Source organism: Eulemur rufifrons, chromosome 8, assembly GCF_041146395.1.
Source record: "Eulemur rufifrons isolate Redbay chromosome 8, OSU_ERuf_1, whole genome shotgun sequence".
NCBI classification, from domain to species: domain Eukaryota; kingdom Metazoa; phylum Chordata; class Mammalia; order Primates; family Lemuridae; genus Eulemur; species Eulemur rufifrons.
Window position 1 is genome coordinate 122,969,936 of NC_090990.1, and position 18,667 is coordinate 122,988,602.

Sequence of the window (18,667 nt, forward strand, 5' to 3'; positions counted from 1 at the left end):
GGCCTATCATTCTTAGTGGCTAGGTAGAGGCAGGGATGATGATATATTCCTGGAATATATACCCAGACGTCTGTGCCCCTTCCTGGTCCTGTTGAATCGATCCTTTAATAGGTTCACATATAACCTGATGGAAATAAATGGAGGTGGGCGCCCATTAATCTCAAAACCAGCAGAGAGGAGATATGTGCAAAGACTGAAGCATGTGGTTTGTTATCGAAAGTCAAGTTAACTGGAATGCAGAGCACACGTGTGGGGGTGACGAAGCAAGCCAGGTGTGCGGAGGGTACACGGGTAAGCTGAGTTCAGGTCATGAGAAAATCTGAATGGCGGAGTCTGGAATTTGTTCCGCAGACATTGGGGAGCCGTGGGAAGTTTAAATGGATGATTAATAAACAAAGCAAAAATTGCTTTAAAAGGGTGAAAATTTCTCTGGAGTGTTGACACACAGAGGAAGACTTTACATGTCTTGTTTACCTTTGTATCCCCAGAACCCAAAGGGTGCCCCGCACACGTTTGTCTTTATCCTTCTGTGTATTTTCCCAATTAATTTACTCAGCAAATATTTATTGAGCGTCTACTATGTGCCAGGCGCTCCTCTAGGAACTGGGGCAAACAGTGAATAAAACACAACTGCTATCTTCGAGCCCAAAAGGTCACGAGATAAATCATTTAAATGGCATATTGGATGATTAGCGCTCAGTAAAAAAAAAATAAGGCAAGGAAAGAGGATAAAATTGACTCTACATCTCCCTTTTGACCCGGAGGGGGAAAACTATTCCCCCAGGTGCACAGCGGGGCAAATTCGGAACTGGCCCGGGGGCCACACACCGCAAGGGCTGAGCCCGCCGGCCCCGCGAGCGCCGCCGCAGCCGGGGCCGGGCGGGGCGGGCGGGCTTGGGTCGGGCGCGCGATAAGGTAAAGCCGGTCACGTGACTCGAGGGGCGGGAGGACGAGAACAGGGTTTGGCTGGGCACTTTCCCCACAAAAGGGCGGGCGGAGCCGAAAACCAAACAAACGTCCTCCGAGCGACTGGGGGTGGGGCCGACGGGAGCGAGCTTCGCTTCCAGAGCCAAGGCCTTCCGCCGAGTTGGCTTTTCGGTTGTTGCTCACGGCGGTCGGGCGGTCCGCGGTCGGGCTGGGACGCGCGCAGCAATGGCGACCTTTGTGAGCGAGCTGGAGGCGGCCAAGAAGAACTTGAGCGAGGCCCTGGGCGACAACGTGAAACAGTAAGAGCCGCCCCAGCGCGGCCTCCGGGCCCACACGCGCGTGCCCTCCCGACGCGGGGCTGCCGGCCCCACCGCCCCGAGGCCTGTGCGTCTCCGCGGTGGCGGGGCCTCCGGGTTTCGCGGGCCGGGGCGGGGCGGGCAACCCGGACTCACCCCGCCGGAGGGGCCGGGCCTCCGTGGCGTCCCGGGGACCCGGGCGGGCGCGTTCGCGGGGACTCTGCCCGGGGTGGGGCGGGAGAAGCGTGCTTCACGCCCTAGGGCCTGCTGAGCAGGTCCGGTCCCTGCGCAGGGGGGCCGGACGCGCGAGGCCGGCCTGGGGCTGAGAGCCGGAGCCCTGCGCGCCCGGCGGGAGAGGGCACTGCGCAGGGTGGCCCGCTCCTGGAGGGCTTCCTGGAGGCGGAGGCCTGTTGTGCGCGTGTGATATGCCAGGCATTATCAGTAAGCACTTTGACAGGAATTTCGGAAGACCGACGGACCCTCCTGTAAAATAATAGTCATCGGACACTACGACAATTACAATGACCATAGCAGTAGGGGACATTGGAACACCTTTTAAGCGCTCTCGATGTATTAGCTCGTTTAATCCTCACAACAGGTACAAGATTGGTACAATGATTATTCCCATTTGGTAGAGGGGAAGACTGAGACCTAGCGAGGTTAAGTAACTCTTTAAAAACCACTGCCAGGATTGGGACCCATGCTTCTGATTCCCAGCTTAGGCCTTGCAGGGGGTGTAAAGGATCCCAGAGGGCGGTGGCTCACGCCTGTAATCCTAGCACTCTGGGAGACCGAGGCTGGAAGATCCTTTGAGCTCAGAAGTTCGAGACCAGCCTGAGCAAGAGCGAGACCCCGTCTCTGCTAAAAAATAGAAAGAAATTAGCTGGACAACTACAAATATATAGAAAAAATTAGCTGGGCATGGTGGCGCATGCCTGTGGTCCCAGCTACTGGGGAGGCTGAGGCAGCAGGATTGCTTGAGCCCAGGAGTTTGAGGTTGCTGTGAGCTAGGCTGACGCCACAGCACTCACTCTAGCCCGGGCAACAGAGTGAGACTCTGTCTCAAAAAAAAAAAAGATCCCGGAGACGCCCAGCCAGCCCTTCAGCCGGGTTATAGCGGAGGACCCAGTACGCAGTGGGGTCAGATGCAGAATGGGTGAGGGTCACATCAGTATCCAGCGAAGGCTGAAGCCAAATAATAGCATAGAAGGAACCTCTGAGATACAAGGGTAAAATTGGGAAATTTTCAAAACACTATTACAACTTTATTTTCCAAAAATATAGGAAGCAAATTTGAAACATTTAAAATTATAGTGCCTGTGTTGTTGCTGCTATATGACTTCTGTAGTATTCTACATATTTGCATTACACAATAGATGCATACTTTTAAATGATGATGGTGGAGGAGCAAGGTATTTGCGAATACTTTCTCTCCAACACTTTTCTTCTTTTCATCTTTCTTTATTCTTTACTACGACCGGATTGAAGTTACTTAGCTTGGATGTCACACGTGATTTTTGGAGTTTTTCCTTCATGTGAAATTTTGGGGTGGCAGATTTGACAGTCTGCTTTTCATCCTAACCAAATACTAATAAATCACACTTCTACAAAGACTACAACTAAAATCTAATCTATTATTATTTCATAATTATTTAATTTTTGGTAAACATTTATTGACTTCTAAAGAGAGAATGTTCCACTGTAAGTTATTTTTTAATATGCGTGTTTACTGTCTTTTGCTTATTTAATTAAAAATTCTTAATCATTTTAATAGTTAAAATTGACAGCTTTTACCTTCGTTATTATAGCTTTTTACTTTTGTAATACTGATAAAATTTACACTTTTTAAGCATGATAGGAGATGTTTCATTCTGTTCCATCTAGAATGCTCCAGCCTGAGCAAGAGCGAGACCCCGTCTCTACTAAAAATAGAAAGAAATTATATGGACAACTAAAATATATGTATACAAAAAATTAGCCGGGCATGGTGGCGCATGCCTGTAGTCCCAGCTACTCGGGAGGCTGAGGCAGTAGGATTGCTTAAGCCCAGGAGTTTGAGGTTGCTGTGAGCTAGACTGACGCCACGGCACTCACTCTAGCCCGGGCAACAAAGCGAGACTCTGTCTCAAAAAAAAAAAAAAAAAAAAAAAAAAAAAAAAAATAGAATGCTTACCAATACCTGAAAGTGAATGTTTATATACTACAGTAAATCTTAAGGACCTTGCTGTGTGATGATTGACTTTAATGCTGATTAGATGCAGTGGTGACCTCTGTGATCCCACACTCATCAATTACACACAGGTTCAAGGCTGCCAGAAGTGATTTCAAAGTTAGTTAGCATTCCTTGTTCAGTTCCCCCCCCCTTTTTTTTTTTGCAATGGAAAATTATTTTTAATGTGTAGAAAGTTCCAAAACAAATCTAAACCAAACCATAACAAAACAGACAAATCAATAAGCAAACAAAATGCTGGACATGTAACTTTACTCAGTTTTTAAAGGCCAAAACTGATCATCCGATGTTGGTCAAATACCGATGCTGTAGCTAAGTTTGGTGCATTTGTAGTGTGAATACCCACTAGCAATGCAATCAAAAGGGGTTTGTGTGCCTGGAACAGTATTGTTCTGTATTTGTTTTTCCATTCTCTCTTTGTCCTTTTCCTCTTCTGCTCCTTAAAAAGTGCCTCTTGGTTAAATAACATGGCTACATTGTACAGTCATTTCTCGCATTTCCTCCGTAAGCAGTTTGCTTTGGTTTGTACAACCTCACCATTTAAATGTGGTCCTTGGTGGCAGGTAAAACATAAGGTTAGACAAGAAACCTGGATGTGAGTAATTTGCTGTTTATCCAGCGGTCCAGATGCCCTTTATATCTGGCTGGGTCAAGCTGTGTGCCCATGTCACTCCCGCAAAGACACGGGCTTCGAGAGCCAACTCACTTTGTACAATACCCAGTGAAGTGTCATGCTCAAATAGTTGTTTAATTTTTTTTGAGGTCTTGGTCATGTTATTTAGTTTTCTCCAGGTCAACTCCAGTCAGTGCCTCCTAGTCTGAATCACACTCCTCACCCATCATCCTCACCTTCGTAGAGATTGACTGACTTTGTTTTTGGTATTGTTGAGGGGAACAGTCATTTGTCTGTGGCTATACTGTGAGTTAACGAAGGGACCAGGATTGGGGAACAAGTATTCTATTGATAACTCTTGATAGTCAGTTCTGACTCTTTGGGCTAGAAAGTTTGCCTTTGGGGAAGACAGAGAGCATCATTTTGGCAGAGTAGTTCTGGAACAAGTTCGCTCGTCTAAATATGGTTTCTATTAGCATCTTTCTTATAAAATAGTGACGCAGAGCTTTTAAATAATAGTTGTCCTCCTGTTACTGTCTACCCTTTGTTGGATGGAATGAGGTAGGGAAAGACTTTTGTGGAGCTTTATTTCATTTCGTTATTATTCCAGCTCTCGTAAGAAAGTGGTAAAGTGTCCGTTTTGGGGAAGTTACTATTGACCTTTGACTAACGAACGTGTGACTATCAGGGGGAAGGGGTGCCAAGCTCTAGAGCTACAAATGTTTTACTGTTGAGTGACATGGGCCCGAACCGTGGCAGTGTCATGGGATTTGGGCCATTTAAGGCTCCATAAAAGCTGGGGGTGTGGTCCTGTAAAAAAAAAAACGCACATGAACCCAAAGCTTTGCCTGCAGTTTCTCACTTTTGCAGTCAGTTACATGCAGAGTAGTTACTGAGATGACCTGGAGCTGATCCACATACAGAAGTCTGGATGTAATATGGCAGTGAGAGCATTAAAACATTTCATTTAGAAATGTGATATATATTTTTTTTTCCTGTTAGGAACTCAAATGAGCATTAGAAAGTAAGTAGGCTTGAATTGAAAGTGACAGGACAAGTGCTGAGTAATTTTTAATCCTGTTCCACGAACAAGAAGCAGCTTCTGTAAGGACTGAAACAAGGGTTGTGAATGTGATGTGAAAACCCATATATTTTACTCATATTTCTAACAATGTTGTTAAGATATAAAAGGTTAAATCATTTTTTTTCCTACCAGTTACCTAGTAATATTAAGTGTTGGTTTTCACTTAAAAAAACCAGTAAGTTTCGGATAGCCGTAGATACTTTCTTTGTGGTGAGAATGCGTTTAGAAACCCATTCCTTCAGCCAGTTAGATTAAAAATTGAGTTCATCCGAAGAGAAAGATACTGCCTATAATAAGTATAAATGACCATGCCCCTCTCTGTAAAACATGTACCCATTTTAAAGTATAAATCTTAAATGTAGCATTCTGGAGAGTGGGTCTTTTAGAAGAGCGACAGTGAGAAGGAAAGGTATGGCTGTCTTTGGCCAAGCGAATCAGGAGTCCAGTTCTGCGAACACCTGCCAGTCTGTCTGTTTCTTTGTTGGTATGCTAATTCCTAGGTGTATTCGTGAGCTAGGCCTGCCATAACAAAATACCACAGATTGGTTGGTTTCTTTGACAGAAATTTATTTTCTTGCAGTTTTGGAAGCTAGAAGTTCAAGGTCCAGGTGTTGGCAGGCTTGGCTTCTTTTGAGGCCTGTCTCCGACAGATGACAGCCTTCTCTTCTTGCCGCGCATTCATGTGGTGGTTCTGTACGGGCACGCGTCTGGTGTCTCCGCATCCTAATCGCCTGTCTCATAAGGACACCCATCGTATTGGATGAGGGCCGCCCCTAATGGCCTCATTTTCATTTAATTACCTCTTGAAAGGCCTTGTCTCCAAGTACAGTCATACTCTGAGGTCCTGGAGTTAGGGCTTTAACACGTGAATGGGGGGTTACAATGCAGCATATAACCCCAGGGAATGCAGTTCCTGCCCTGGGAGTTGGAGCCTGTAAGGTAAACTTGGGAAAGAAGCCAGATCTGTGGTCCTTAATGTTGTTTCTGCCTCTGCAGATACTGGGCCAACTTAAAGTTGTGGTTCAAGCAGAAGATCAGCAAAGAAGAGTTTGACCTTGAAGCTCACAGACTTCTCACACAGGATAATGGTAAAATGATCATCTCAGGAGTTATTTTGCTCTTCTGAAGTTTTCCCAGATGTTCAATAAATTAAAGCTTTTTCACTTCATAAAAAATAAAATTTTGGTTTTGGTCGTGTGTAAGGTCATCTTGATAATGTGAATGTTTAAACTTCAGTATAAAGAATGGCAGAGTAGGAGACATCTAAAATCCTTACAAGCTAGACTAAAGTGGTTTCTTTATGTTGAAAATATCTTGTATTTGACTCGTGACAATCTTCCCTTTTCAGTACATTCTCACAACGATTTCCTCCTGGCCATTCTCACGCGTTGCCAGATTTTGGTTTCTACACCAGGTAAGGGAATGGAGATACTTCAGTGTATGTCGGCCGGCAAAGCCGTGGCGCATTAGGCTTTAGCTTCCTCTGATAGACACTTCTGGTGTTTGTGATGAAATGTTCTTGGAACTGCTCAGAAGAAAAATTTTATTATGTAGATATGAATTCTTTTACGGACCTTTGTAAAGCAGTTGATTTTCCTGTACTTATGTTGACTTTGGATCTTTACTCCCCACTCAGCTATATTTTAGATTACTTAAGTAAACGAGAAGTGAGGAAGAGGGTGGCAGGTCAGGATGAAGAAGGTGAGGGGAACGAAGAGAGGGCCTTTGGTGTTAGAAGATATTCCGTAGATAGAGTGGAGATGAATTAGTGGAGGGAAAACCACAACGTATGTGGGAAACCTGAACTTCCGCTTGTATGCTTAAGTAAGATATCAGCATCTGGAAGGTAGAGCTTTAGCACGAATTTGGCAGATTATTGGTAGGAATAATTGGTAGGGAATAGGCTCACGTTGGGGAGGTGAGTGGAAACCAAACCTGTTACTGCAACCTAAAGAGGGATCAATAGAAACACTGACCCCTGTACCCCTAACTTTTTGGAGCTTAAGTGGTACATTAAGTTACAGATCACCTCTTTCAACCATCTTATTTTAATCAGTCACTCAAAAACAAATAATTAAATACATTGAGAACCTACCTTATGATAAGAGTCGTCCTGTACTCTGTTAAAAACTTAGATTGATAGCCACTTCCTGCTATAGATTAATTTTTTTTAAGGCCTAGGGCGATTCTGATGATCATATATCAAAAGCCCATGTTTTATCTAGAAACTGCTGGCATTTTGTATCATCCCTCTCTGCTAACCTGTACTGTATGATAAAAATTCACTTAGGATTTCCTAGCGCCTAGTTCTTCTACCCTCAGAGAAGTTGTTGTTGATGTAAAGTGTAGTAAACAGTGAGCACTTGTTTATGGAAGTTGGGGTTGGAGACCAGTGGCTGCTCCCCTTGACCCTCTCCATACCCATCGCTGCACATTCTCACACTGGGCCAGAGTTCTGATGTTCTAGATGTTCTATTTAATTTAAACAGAAGTAGACTTTAGCCATACCACATTTTTTTTTATGGTTTTTTTTTTTTTTTTTTTGAGACAGAGTCTCCCTCTGTTGCCCGGGCTACAGTGCTGTGGCGTCAGCCTAGCTCACAGCAACCTCAAACTCCTGGGCTCAAGCGATCCTCCTGCCTCAGCCTCCCGAGTAGCTGGGACTACAGGCTTGCACCATCATGCCCGGCTAATTTTTTCTATATATTTTTAGTTCAGCTTATTTCTTTCTATTTTTAGTAGAGATGGGGTCTCACTCTTGCTCAGGCTGGTCTTGAACTCCTGAGCTCAAACAATCTTCCTGCCTCAGCCTCCCAGAGTGCTAGGATTACAGGCATGAGCCACTGTGCCCGGCCTGTATTTGTTTTTTTTTAAACAATATACATTCACTTTTTTTTTTTAATCAATAATACAGAGGGTTTTATGATAAAAGCTTTTTCCTCCCTCCTGACCTATTCCCAAAGGCAGCTACTTTTGTTTTTTATTCTTCTGGTGGGACCTCCATAGCCCCTCCATAGTTGCCTAAACCTGTTTCTGGATTTACTGATTTTACTGATTTTCTGTCTCTTTGTCTTATTGCTGTGTTCTTTGAGATTTCTTCAACTATTATCTTTTAGCCTTTCTGTTTAATGTATTCTTTAATGCAGCATTTTTTTATAGCATCCTCTTTTTGTTCTATGGATACACATCGTGTCCAGCTTTTGTGAGGCTACCAGTTAGAAATTTATCAAGGTCCTTTTGCATTTCCTCTCTAGAACCTCTGTTTGTTTGTTTAGGTTGGGCTTTCTTGTCCTGTCACAGAATATCTTCAGATGTCTGATGATTCATTGTTGTCCTTTTCATATTTATTCATAAGAATGAAGCATAGAACTACCTGGACAGTTTGCTTTAGAATGAGCTGACAGGAAGCCAGCTGTTCAACTGGGGGTTCCCCAAATACCAGGATGCAGAGAGCTTAGCTCTAGGGTGCCAGCATCCATACCAACTACCGTAGTAAATCCCAGTAATTTTGTTCAGTTTAACTAGAGAAGAGTCCTTCATTCCCACCCCACCATCCCCTGCCCCCCCTGCCCCCCTTATAAATACCCTGCTGTGTGTCCTTCTGGGCATGGGAGTGAGCAGCTGCCTTCAGGGTGTGTGAACTACAGTTCACAGAAGATCCCTGCACTTGGTTTGCTGCTCCACCAGCGTCTTGAAATTCTTAATTTTGAATGCAGGGCCCCGAGCTTTATTTCGTACTGAGCCCCGTCCTGGGAGTGGGGAGAGGGGTTTGTGTGGTGGATTTAAGCATATAGACCTTTTGTTAACGTTGTTTTTAGCTTTACTGGTCCCTCGTGGTTTCCACTGTGCTCCCGTTCTCTGAATCCAGGTGCTTTGTGGGTTTCTACCAGGCAGGTTGATGCGCTTCCGCCTCGTTTGCGGCTTTACTTGCCCAGCCTGGGTTACCGCTTCCATTTGTCTGCTTTGTAAGTCCGCACCTTCAGAGCGGTCCATGGTAGGGAGTTTTTGAGATTTCATCACGTCTGCCACTCACTTTCCTTGTTATCTCTCTTGTGGATGTGCGGCATTTACCTTCCCCTGCTTTCATTGTTGTAGGGTCTTGTAAGAGAGAGGAGATAAATACATGTGCTTGGTTTACCATCTTAGCCTAGAAAATTTTGTCCTACTTTTATACTACTACTGCTACTAATAAAAACAACCAATAAACATTAATTAAAAATATAAAAACATGTTGTCTTCCTAAAAAAATGTTGATTACAGCTAGGAAAAAATATGATTTGAGAGAATTTTTAATTTTGTATAGAGAAGTAGAAAGAGAAGATTTGGATTTAGGCATTTATTGTTTATTTCCATTTCTTGAGCATTCTGTTAGTTTTAAGCCCAACATGAAAACAAACTTTAGCAGTTAACAATTGTCATTATTTTCACTTATGGTTATTATTTTTCTGTCTCATAGAGGGTGCCGGATCTTTGCCCTGGACGGGGGGTTCTGCAGCCAAACCTGGAAAACCCAAGGGAAAGAAAAAGCTTTCTTCCGTTCGTCAGAAATTTGATGTAGGTTGTTCTCCAATAGATCTTGAAAATGAGTGACTGGAGTACTCGTGTAATGAAACTACCTTTGGTTTTTAAATAAATTTTAAAATACCGGTAGTAGAGTTAAAAAAAAGAGGGAATATGATTTGGGGAGAAGGGGTTCAGAGATTGTGAGTCCTAGGTGTCTGAATTTTTATATTTTCTTGTTTGTTATTGCTTGAATATTAATACGTTATCATTAGTACCTAATGGTTTTTCAATTATTCAAAGCTTTGCCTTTGTTCTTTCTCCTCTGAAATATTTTTTTTGAATGAATAGTTTCTCAGATTGAGAATATGTGCCCCAAGGGTCCGGGTGGCCTGTAGGGACCACTGGCGATGCCAGCTGGGCCCTGAGCCGTTTGGGGACCAGTGGAGACGTCATGAAGGCAGTTGGCGATAACATTTATAAACATTTTAAGTAAATTGCTTTTTTCAGTTTTTATCTAGGGAAAAAAGTTTCCCAAAAGTAACCCTTTTATAGGTTTGACTACATATCGATAGCTTTATCGATTGATATCAATGAATATTTCTTTCTTTCCACCTTTGCTCTATGTTTTATATCAGTCATAATACTCAATCTGGAAGGTATTGGTATCTCCAGAGAGGCATGCCTGGTTTAAAAAGGCCCGTTTGGTAAAAAATACAGTTTTATACTTGGAAAATGGAAAAATAACAGTGTTTGTATAATATAAACTTCAAACAGGGACAAACCGTCTTCACTGCAGAATCTTGCATGTTGGCCTTAAGCAGCAGCTCCCAGGGGGATGTCCCCCCCCCAGATGATGGAGGAATGTGACTGGGCTGTCAGAATCCCCCAGAGGATGGCCAAGATTTTATGAATGAAAAAAGATTGAGAAAAATTATTTTAAGTAATGTGACTATAGCTCAGGTTCTGTATTGAGAATTGTAAGTAGAAAATAACAGTAACTAAATTGTTACACCACACAGCATTATCTTGGAATATTTATTAGATCCATCATATTGATTAGCTATGCTTTTTAATTGAAGCATTAATTATATGTTTATGTTTGCAGAACCTGATTAGTTATACTTAAAATGCTAAGACTTGTTTGAGTATAGTTCTATATCATCTTCTATGTAATTGTTATGTTTAGCACAGGGCCATACATTCTGTGATCACCAAGGTATCAATGGAATAGAATAAACTGCTATGCATACTACCATTATTCCCTTTAATTCATGTCTTCATTATTACCATGCAGTGGGTGTGAATCTGTGATTATTTGTGCATGAGTTACTTTTTTTTTTGCCCCTGTGGTCCAGTTTTGGTGGCGTTAATTGGTAGGATCTCAGGTTCAACACATGGGTTACTTTTGTTTTTGTCTTAACTTGCCACTGTAACGAATAATTTTGAAAAGTTTTCTTACTCATAGCATAGATTCCAGCCTCAAAATCCCCTCTCGGGAGCCCAGCAGTTTGTGGCAAAGGATCCCCAAGATGACGACGACTTGAAACTTTGTTCCCATACAATGATGCTTCCCACTCGGGGTCAGCTGGAAGGGAGAATGATAGTGACTGCTTACGAGCATGGGCTGGACAACGTCACGGAGGAGGCCGTTTCAGCCGTGGTCTATGCGGTGGAGGTTGGTTTGCTGTTGGCAGAAACAATTTTGCAGATTGAATGGAACAAGCTTGTGTGTTGTTTAAAGTTATTATTACCAGAAAAGAACCATAATGTCACTCTGATTTCACAGGACTGTCATCGTTGAAATTGTTTTCTCTTACGGGGAGAAACACATCACATTCCAATGACTTGTCTTCAGTTGATAGACTAAGCTTTTCAGAAAGGTTGCTTACAAACTTCTGCTTGATGTGATTTTTACTTTGTCAACAAGGGAACAGTTTTTAAGGAAAGAAATGAGATGGAGACTCCTATCAGATTAAAGTCACTTGTTTTTGCTGTGCTATCGCATTGAAAGAGCGTCAGTCTCGGCATCTGTACAGTGGGATTGTCGCCTCAGCACGCCATTTCATTCATCCATTCGTTTCATTCATTTAGTTATTTAACAAAATAGACATTGTGGTCTGTAGTGCACAGGTGCTGTCGGGTAACATTGGTTAATTCCTTTCAATTCTCTGGGCCTCATTTTCTTCATTTGTACCTCAGAGGTAATAGCTGTCTCATGAAGTTATAAATGTTAAGTGAATTCTGTGTGAAAACCTGTTATAAACTGTACAGTGATGTCTTTGTATAAGACGGGCCCATTGGTATGATTGAAATACCCTTCCTGCCCCTGGCTCCGTGTTCATGGGAGGCTGGGGCTAGTCCCATCTCTGTTTTCGCAGACGTTCCCCAACCTTTTCTCGTGTACTTGGCATATGTACTTTCTCATAAAGGTGAAGAGAAATGAAGTACCTAATTTTTTGTGTGTTTATTTCCTATATATCTGTAGTTTATTTGGCTTTTGAGAGAGCCGAGGTTCTTTTCAGGCAAAGATTTTGGTGGATTGGCTATTATGACCAATAACCCCAGATCTTGAAACATTTTTCCACATTTTAAACCAAGTTTCAAGGTAATTTGGCTCTTTGTAAAAAACTTATTTATCTTTGTCCTTTTATTTAAAGCTATCTAGAAATCATTTTTGAGAGGAACCAATGTGGAGATGTAAAAAACTTTTAAAATAGATTTCATGTAGAGAAAGCCCATCTGAAGGAGAACTAAATAAAAATAAGCATGGCCCCCTCTTTCCTATACCCTCCTCCTCCCCTGGTACGGCTCTTTTTGAACGTTCATTTGGTTCTAGCATGAGCTAAGCCTGTTCCACATCTCCATCTAAATGCTAATAAACATTTCTTGCTCAGTGGAAGTTTTATGATTTGTTTTTAAAGAGAAGATCACACTATTTTTCTTTTCTCATTTTTACAGAATCACCTTAAAGATATACTGACATCGGTTGTGTCAAGGAGGAAAGCTTATCGGTTACGAGATGGCCATTTTAAATACGCCTTTGGTAGTAACGTGACCCCACAGCCTTACCTGAAGAACAGTGTGGTAGCTTACAACAACTTAATAGAAAGGTGAGTGAGGTTTCTCGTGATTGTTCCATCCTTTGCTAATTGGTTACACTGGTCTTCTGTAATAGACCACTGTTAAATAATCCGTTGTTGTATTGCTGCAGGTTGAAGTACCTCTGACAGCAGTACAATTTTATTTCTTAAATCCTGTCCTTGCACGATAGTGAATTATTCTGGTACACTTGTTATCCACAGTGGAGTTCCAGAGTGTGGCTGCCGCCTGTGGGTTTAACGTGATCGCCCCTCACTGTCTGGGGTTGGGGGGAGTAATTCCCTGGGAGGTGCATCCTGGTGGCCCCTGAGGGGCAGCACCGCCTGGTGGCGAAGTCACAAGCGTGGCCCGTGATCATTGGGTCAAGGCTCGGTTTCTTAACAGTGGGAGGAGGAGGAGTGCTAGATTTTTCTCCAGGTCCTCATGTGGCTCTTGTAGCTGTAGCTCAAGATGGTGGCCTGTGCCGGGTGTCATCTGGTTGCTTTTGGCCTCCTGTGACACAGATGTGGTCTCTGTTCATCTCTGGGATTCCTATGTCCTCCCCCCACCGAGGGCTCCAGCACCTCTCATGCCCCGAGTCACCCCTTTATGAGACAGCCTGGATGACCTTCATCCATGTGTTGACTTTCTCACCACCACAGCCCCCCCCCTAAAAATTTCCGTCTGAATTTTAAGCCGTAGGGAAAGAAAAGCAAGTATAATTTTCCTCATGGTTACTGAAGAGACTGAATTTCCTTTGCTTGCTGGACTTTGTATATCTAGTTAGTCAGGGAGAAAAGAGGTAATGAGATAACGGGGGGATACAAGTTCAGAGAGAGAAAGTATGATCGGGAGGGCTGGCAGGGTGATGGTGGGGAAGAGATACCAGGAGAGGAAGGCATGCGGTGTAGGAGGGAAGCAAAGAGAGTCGGACGGAGCAGCCGGCATTGACGCCAGGCACAGGAGCTGGTGTTGGTGCCTATTTCATGGCTCTGAAGACCTTTACAGGGGTCCCAGAACACCACCTTAAATCGGGTTCACTGTAGATGCCATGTATGGTTATTTAGTGTCTAAATCTCATTCAGGCATATCTGTTTGGGATTATTTGTTTTCATTTTTAAGTCATTCTTCTCTAGAGAAAAACATGCGCAAAAAAGTGGCTCCTTGTAGTGGGTGATGCTGGGAACAGTGTCTGACCCTGGTGGGACCCCCGAGCCCCCTCTCCCCTGCTGACCAGTCCCTGGGAGGGTTCTGTCTCTCTGGGAGCTGCTCGGGACTGTGACAGGGCTGTGTCTGTCTGATGCTGCGGTCCCACGCCGTGTTCCACTGTGCTTCCTCCGAGTTACGGCCTCGCTCTTCTGTGTCACCTCTTTGTCCCTCAGAGTTGTACAGGTTATCTCCTGCCACTGCGGTCCCCAGCCCCAGGCTGCAGAGCCCTGTCGCAGCCCCCCCATCCCACTGCTGTGGAAAAATTATCTTTAATGTGCAGAAAGGTTGGGGACCACTGTCTTACTGTATTGTATTACGATGTAAAAATCATGCCTGACTGCTCAGCTTGTATCATATCTGTGCTCGAATTTGGGAGATTGGCCAGACCTCAGTGAATTTTCCCCACCCTCCAGTTTTGCCTGTTGCTTCTTTTGTGCTGTATCTTCTTTTCTTGCTCTTCATTTTGAACCTACTGTCTCTAGTACCATTCACTTTCCTCTCTAAGTTATTTGTTTCATTTTCATATTCCTTTAGTTAAGCCTTATTATTTTTTTCAACTGGAAGCTCTTTAAGCGCAAGAAACAATTGTGGTTCAGTATCCTGAGCTAAGTAAATATTTTAACGATGTGGAGGAAGGAGGGGAAATGTGGTTGCATTGTATTTCGTTTCCAACCTGATAGACGGGCTGCCTTTAAAAATTAAAATTATGGACTATTGATGTATATACTAGTATACACTGAATGGATTTCTGATTCCTTTTAAGATATTCTCAATAAGATTCTAGCAGGCTACTCCTATTCTAGTTGCTCAGTTGTTTCCATGCTGGGACTGTTTCTGAAATTTCTGTTTTCAGCCCTCCAGCTTTTTCTGCTCCCTGTGCTGGTCAGAATCCAGCTTCCCACCCGCCCCCGGACGATGCCGAGCAGCAGGCTGCGCTCCTCCTGGCCTGCGCCGGGGACACACTGCCTGCGTCTCTGCCTCCCGTGAACATGTACGACCTTTTTGAAGCTTTGCAGGTAATTCTCGGCTCCTTAAAGTTTACCTAGATTTAGGGGTAGGAGTTTCTTCCACTTCTTGGCTTTGTCCTTTTCAGTTTTTATTGTTTGTTATTAAAGCCATTAATACTGGCCTCATCCTGAGCCCAAGAGTCCTTCCTAATTTACCTCCCCCATCTTCTACCTCCCTGATAAAAGAAAAGAAAAAAAATCCCCTTGTTCTCTTATTCCTATTTTAGAACCTTGTTATTGTTGTTTTCTTATTATCTGATCTGGGATTCATTAACTTCTGACTTAGAGTTTATAGGTTCTGTGTCTGTTGTGTGTTTTGCTGATGTAAATCCTACTTTTATATGTTGGGAAAATAAGTATACTAAAGTATAATTGGAGGCTGGGTATGGTGGCTCACGCTTGTAATCCTAGCACTCTGGGAGGCCGAAGCAGGGGGATCGCTTGAGGTCAGGAGTTCGAGACCAGTCTGAGCCAGAGCGACACCCTGTCTCTACTAAAAATAGAAAAATTAGCTGGGTGTAGTGGCATGCATCTGTAATCCCAGCTACTCGGGAGGCTGAGGCAGGAGGATCGCTTGAGCCCAGGAGTTTGAGGTTGCTGTGAGCTAGGCTGACGCCACGGCACTCTAGCCCAGGCAACAGAGTGAGACTGTCTCAAAAAAAAAAAAAAAGAAAAAGAAAAATAATAAAGTATAATCGGAGACATGCTAATTTTTTAAATCCCAGGTACACAGGGAAGTCATCCCTACACATACCGTATATGCTCTTAACATTGAAAGGATCATCATGAAACTGTGGCATCCAAATCACGAAGAGCTACAGCAAGACAAAGTCCACCGCCAGCGCTTGGCAGCCAAGGAGGGGCTTTTGCTGTGCTAAATTAGGATTTGAGGGTATGGGACCCTCGCCGGATTGATTACTGAAAATTGAGTATTTTTGGGGTCCACATTTCAAGGCTGAAGTGTATAGTGTATATGTAAACTTTCCTATGGAAATGTGACATCAGGTGCATTTTGTGTTGCTACTGTGAAGCCACTGACATGAATCTGATTTTGATAATGATCCGTATCACTGTATGTGTGCGTTCCCAGTTCTGGGAGCAGGCACTGGTGAAGGTTAGTGCCTGGTGTGGAGACGTTCCGGCATCTGAGGCTCAGTGTCCTGTGGTCTGCATGTAAGATAGATGACGTCGCAGAACAAAGAAGCTGTTATGACTTTGTCCCCCAGATCACAGGACATCCAGGTGTTCGGTGACATAGCACATATTCTGTATCTAAAAGTCTAAAATTTCTGCCTTTCTGTTGAAGAACTGTGCTCTCGGATTTTGGTTGAAATAACCTATACAGTGTTAAAAATCAGATACCTCCTTTAATGACCAGTTTAATTTTAACAGCTATAGGTAGGCCCCTGAAAAAATTTGTCATTACAACTCCATAGAAAATAGGACTTGGAAATGCTGTGTGATTACACAACATAAAGTCCTCTCTTTGCATGTAAAACCAAAATCAAACAAACAAAACCCCTGGAATGCAATTAATTAACCTTATAAAGTACCTTCCCATAACTCGTTTTTTAGAGTTAATAATGCCCAAAGACTTCGATTGGCAGGTTCATCTGTTATTTTTATAGAATGTGCTTTAGGAAATGTATACAAATTGGATTTATGCTTGATAATTCCTATTCCTATGAAATATCTATTTCTACCCTTTCAAGTGATAAAGTGAAGATAATTTACATTTGACAGTGTTACCGATGGCCAGCTTTTTTTTTTTTTCCAAGAGGTATCTTGGTTTTTGCTCAAGAATAGTGTTGATGGATAAATTAGAACGTATAGATGGGTTTGTGTAAGTCTAAATAATAGATGTATAGATTTGTATATATGGTTCGCGTATCTGGATCTGTGTATTTGATTTTGTACTTTACATGTGACAAATAAACCTTTTGGGAGAAAATTTTTGTTGTTTATTAGAGTAAAAATAAGGAATATTGCCATCTACAAAAATATGAAAACTTTGCTTTGTGAGATCTTGGCAGAGACTTTTCAAAAGAATACACCAAAAGATTAAAAAGGCGGGTTCCAGTGAAGGTATGCTATTTCTTCCTTTTGTGACATATAGATTAAGACTTAAAAATCAGTGGCTTGGTTTCAGTTCTTGGCACAAGTCATTTAGAGTTTTAGGTGAAATAATACTTAAGAATTTTTAGGGTTTGGAAGAATTTGAACTGATATTCAAATTAATATAGAGGTTTTGTTTTGGACTACTTACACCCCTGGACCTCAGTGCCGCCCAGGGAGTATGTGTTGAATTTCATGAGTTCCACAGAGCGAGGCAGCCAGGAGCCTCGGCTGTGCCCTCCTGCCCAGTGGGCAGGTGCCGTGGGGGTGTGTGTGGCACGAAGGACACTGCAAACAGGAAAATTCCTCATCACCCTGTGGGACCTGGCCTAGAGTCACCTGTCTACCTGGAACCACAGAACACAAGAGGACTCTTTTTGCCTCATATTTCAGGTCTGCACTCTAAGATCTCTGTCCATTTCAGTTTTCCTCAAGAAACCATTTTCTAAAGTGGGGGGAGATGCGGCTGAAGGCGGGACAGGAAGGTAGAAAAGGTGACAGTGAGGATTTTCAAGAGAGCCCGGCAAAGAGATGTGAACTTGGCTGGCTCCACCTCTTGGCACCGCTGCCAGCTGTGGGGCTCTTGAGTGCAGCCCCTTATAATTAGGTTAGAAAACCACGAGTGCTTATCATCAAGCATCATTCAGAAAAAACAATTATTTTAATGAGGAAAAAAGCTGTTAGCAACCAGATAATTTCAGATTTAAAAGCTTATTTTTCCTGCAGGAATTTAAGTGACTGTCTTTTTTAGCTACAGGTTTATCACTGTACAAAACCAGGTTTGATAAGGCCTGCCTTACTTTACTAGACAGGCTGAGGGCCAGCCTAGCATATTCTTGTCAACCTTTGCCACCTGCTGCTGTGATCAACCAAGCACAAAGTTCCTTAAATATTTCTCCCTTCCATTGCCTGAAGTGACTGGGATGTTCTCACATCTCACAAATTGTCTTCTAAATGATTATTTTCTTTTGACCGTAGATAAATGCCTGGGTCCCATCAGGTCCTTGACTCATACCAAAATGACTCCGGGAGGAAGAGTCATGGTCAGGAAGCTCAGTCTTCGGGGTCAGACTTGGAGGGTGTGGTCAACAGATTGGGTCAGCATTAAATTCTAATGGTTTAAAAAGGGGGAAAAAAAAAGGTCCAGATTATTCTTAGAGAGCCGACTACTACTTAAGTGTATGGGCATAGAAAACGGCCAGGACTAATTTTACTAAAAGCATATAACAAAAAGACACGAGTTCATCATCGTTTCATTTTAAAAGAAATTTATGAAAACAGGATACTAACTTCTCTTTTCTATCCATTCACTTGTTAGCATGTTTTCCCCTCATTTTTAATTCATATCCCTTGATAGATGTCGTCCGTGTGATTTTGGCAATGTGCCATTCCTGAGAGCATCCAGAACACGACGGCTTGAGGAAAAGAGCTGTCTAGGCCAGACCTGCCTCACCCGTAAAGGCCCGTAAAACCACACACATCCTCTTCCCTTTGTCTGCAGAGACACCAACGTTACTTATACTGCATCCCACAAACAATTATTTGATTCAAGGGTGTAATACGCTGATCCCAAACCGGATGGAGAAGAAAGTGTAGACGATAGCT

General features: G+C 43.1%; 1 protein-coding gene across 1 annotated transcript; it reads left to right on the plus strand.

Moving 5' to 3' along the window:
* The first annotated feature begins 1,061 nt into the window (after positions 1-1,061).
* TADA1 (transcriptional adaptor 1) lies at positions 1,062-16,898 on the plus strand. The gene is made up of 8 exons (XM_069479112.1): positions 1,062-1,226; positions 6,147-6,238; positions 6,499-6,564; positions 9,607-9,704; positions 11,119-11,328; positions 12,612-12,763; positions 14,794-14,956; positions 15,673-16,898. The coding sequence occupies exons 1-8, from the start codon at positions 1,153-1,155 to the stop codon at positions 15,823-15,825; spliced, it is 1,008 nt and encodes a 335-aa protein (XP_069335213.1). The 5' UTR covers positions 1,062-1,152; the 3' UTR covers positions 15,826-16,898.
* The last annotated feature ends 1,769 nt before the right edge of the window (positions 16,899-18,667 follow it).

Bases quoted from the DNA above. Each gene is read 5' to 3' on its own strand.
- TADA1 (XM_069479112.1), top strand. From the start codon at position 1,153: ATGGCGACCTTTGTGAGCGAGCTGGAGGCGGCCAAGAAGAACTTGAGC. The intron at 6,565-9,606 runs GTAAGGGAATGG...TCTGTCTCATAG, and splicing joins GATTTTGGTTTCTACACCAG to AGGGTGCCGGATCTTTGCCC. The intron at 9,705-11,118 runs GTAGGTTGTTCT...TCTTACTCATAG, and splicing joins CCGTTCGTCAGAAATTTGAT to CATAGATTCCAGCCTCAAAA.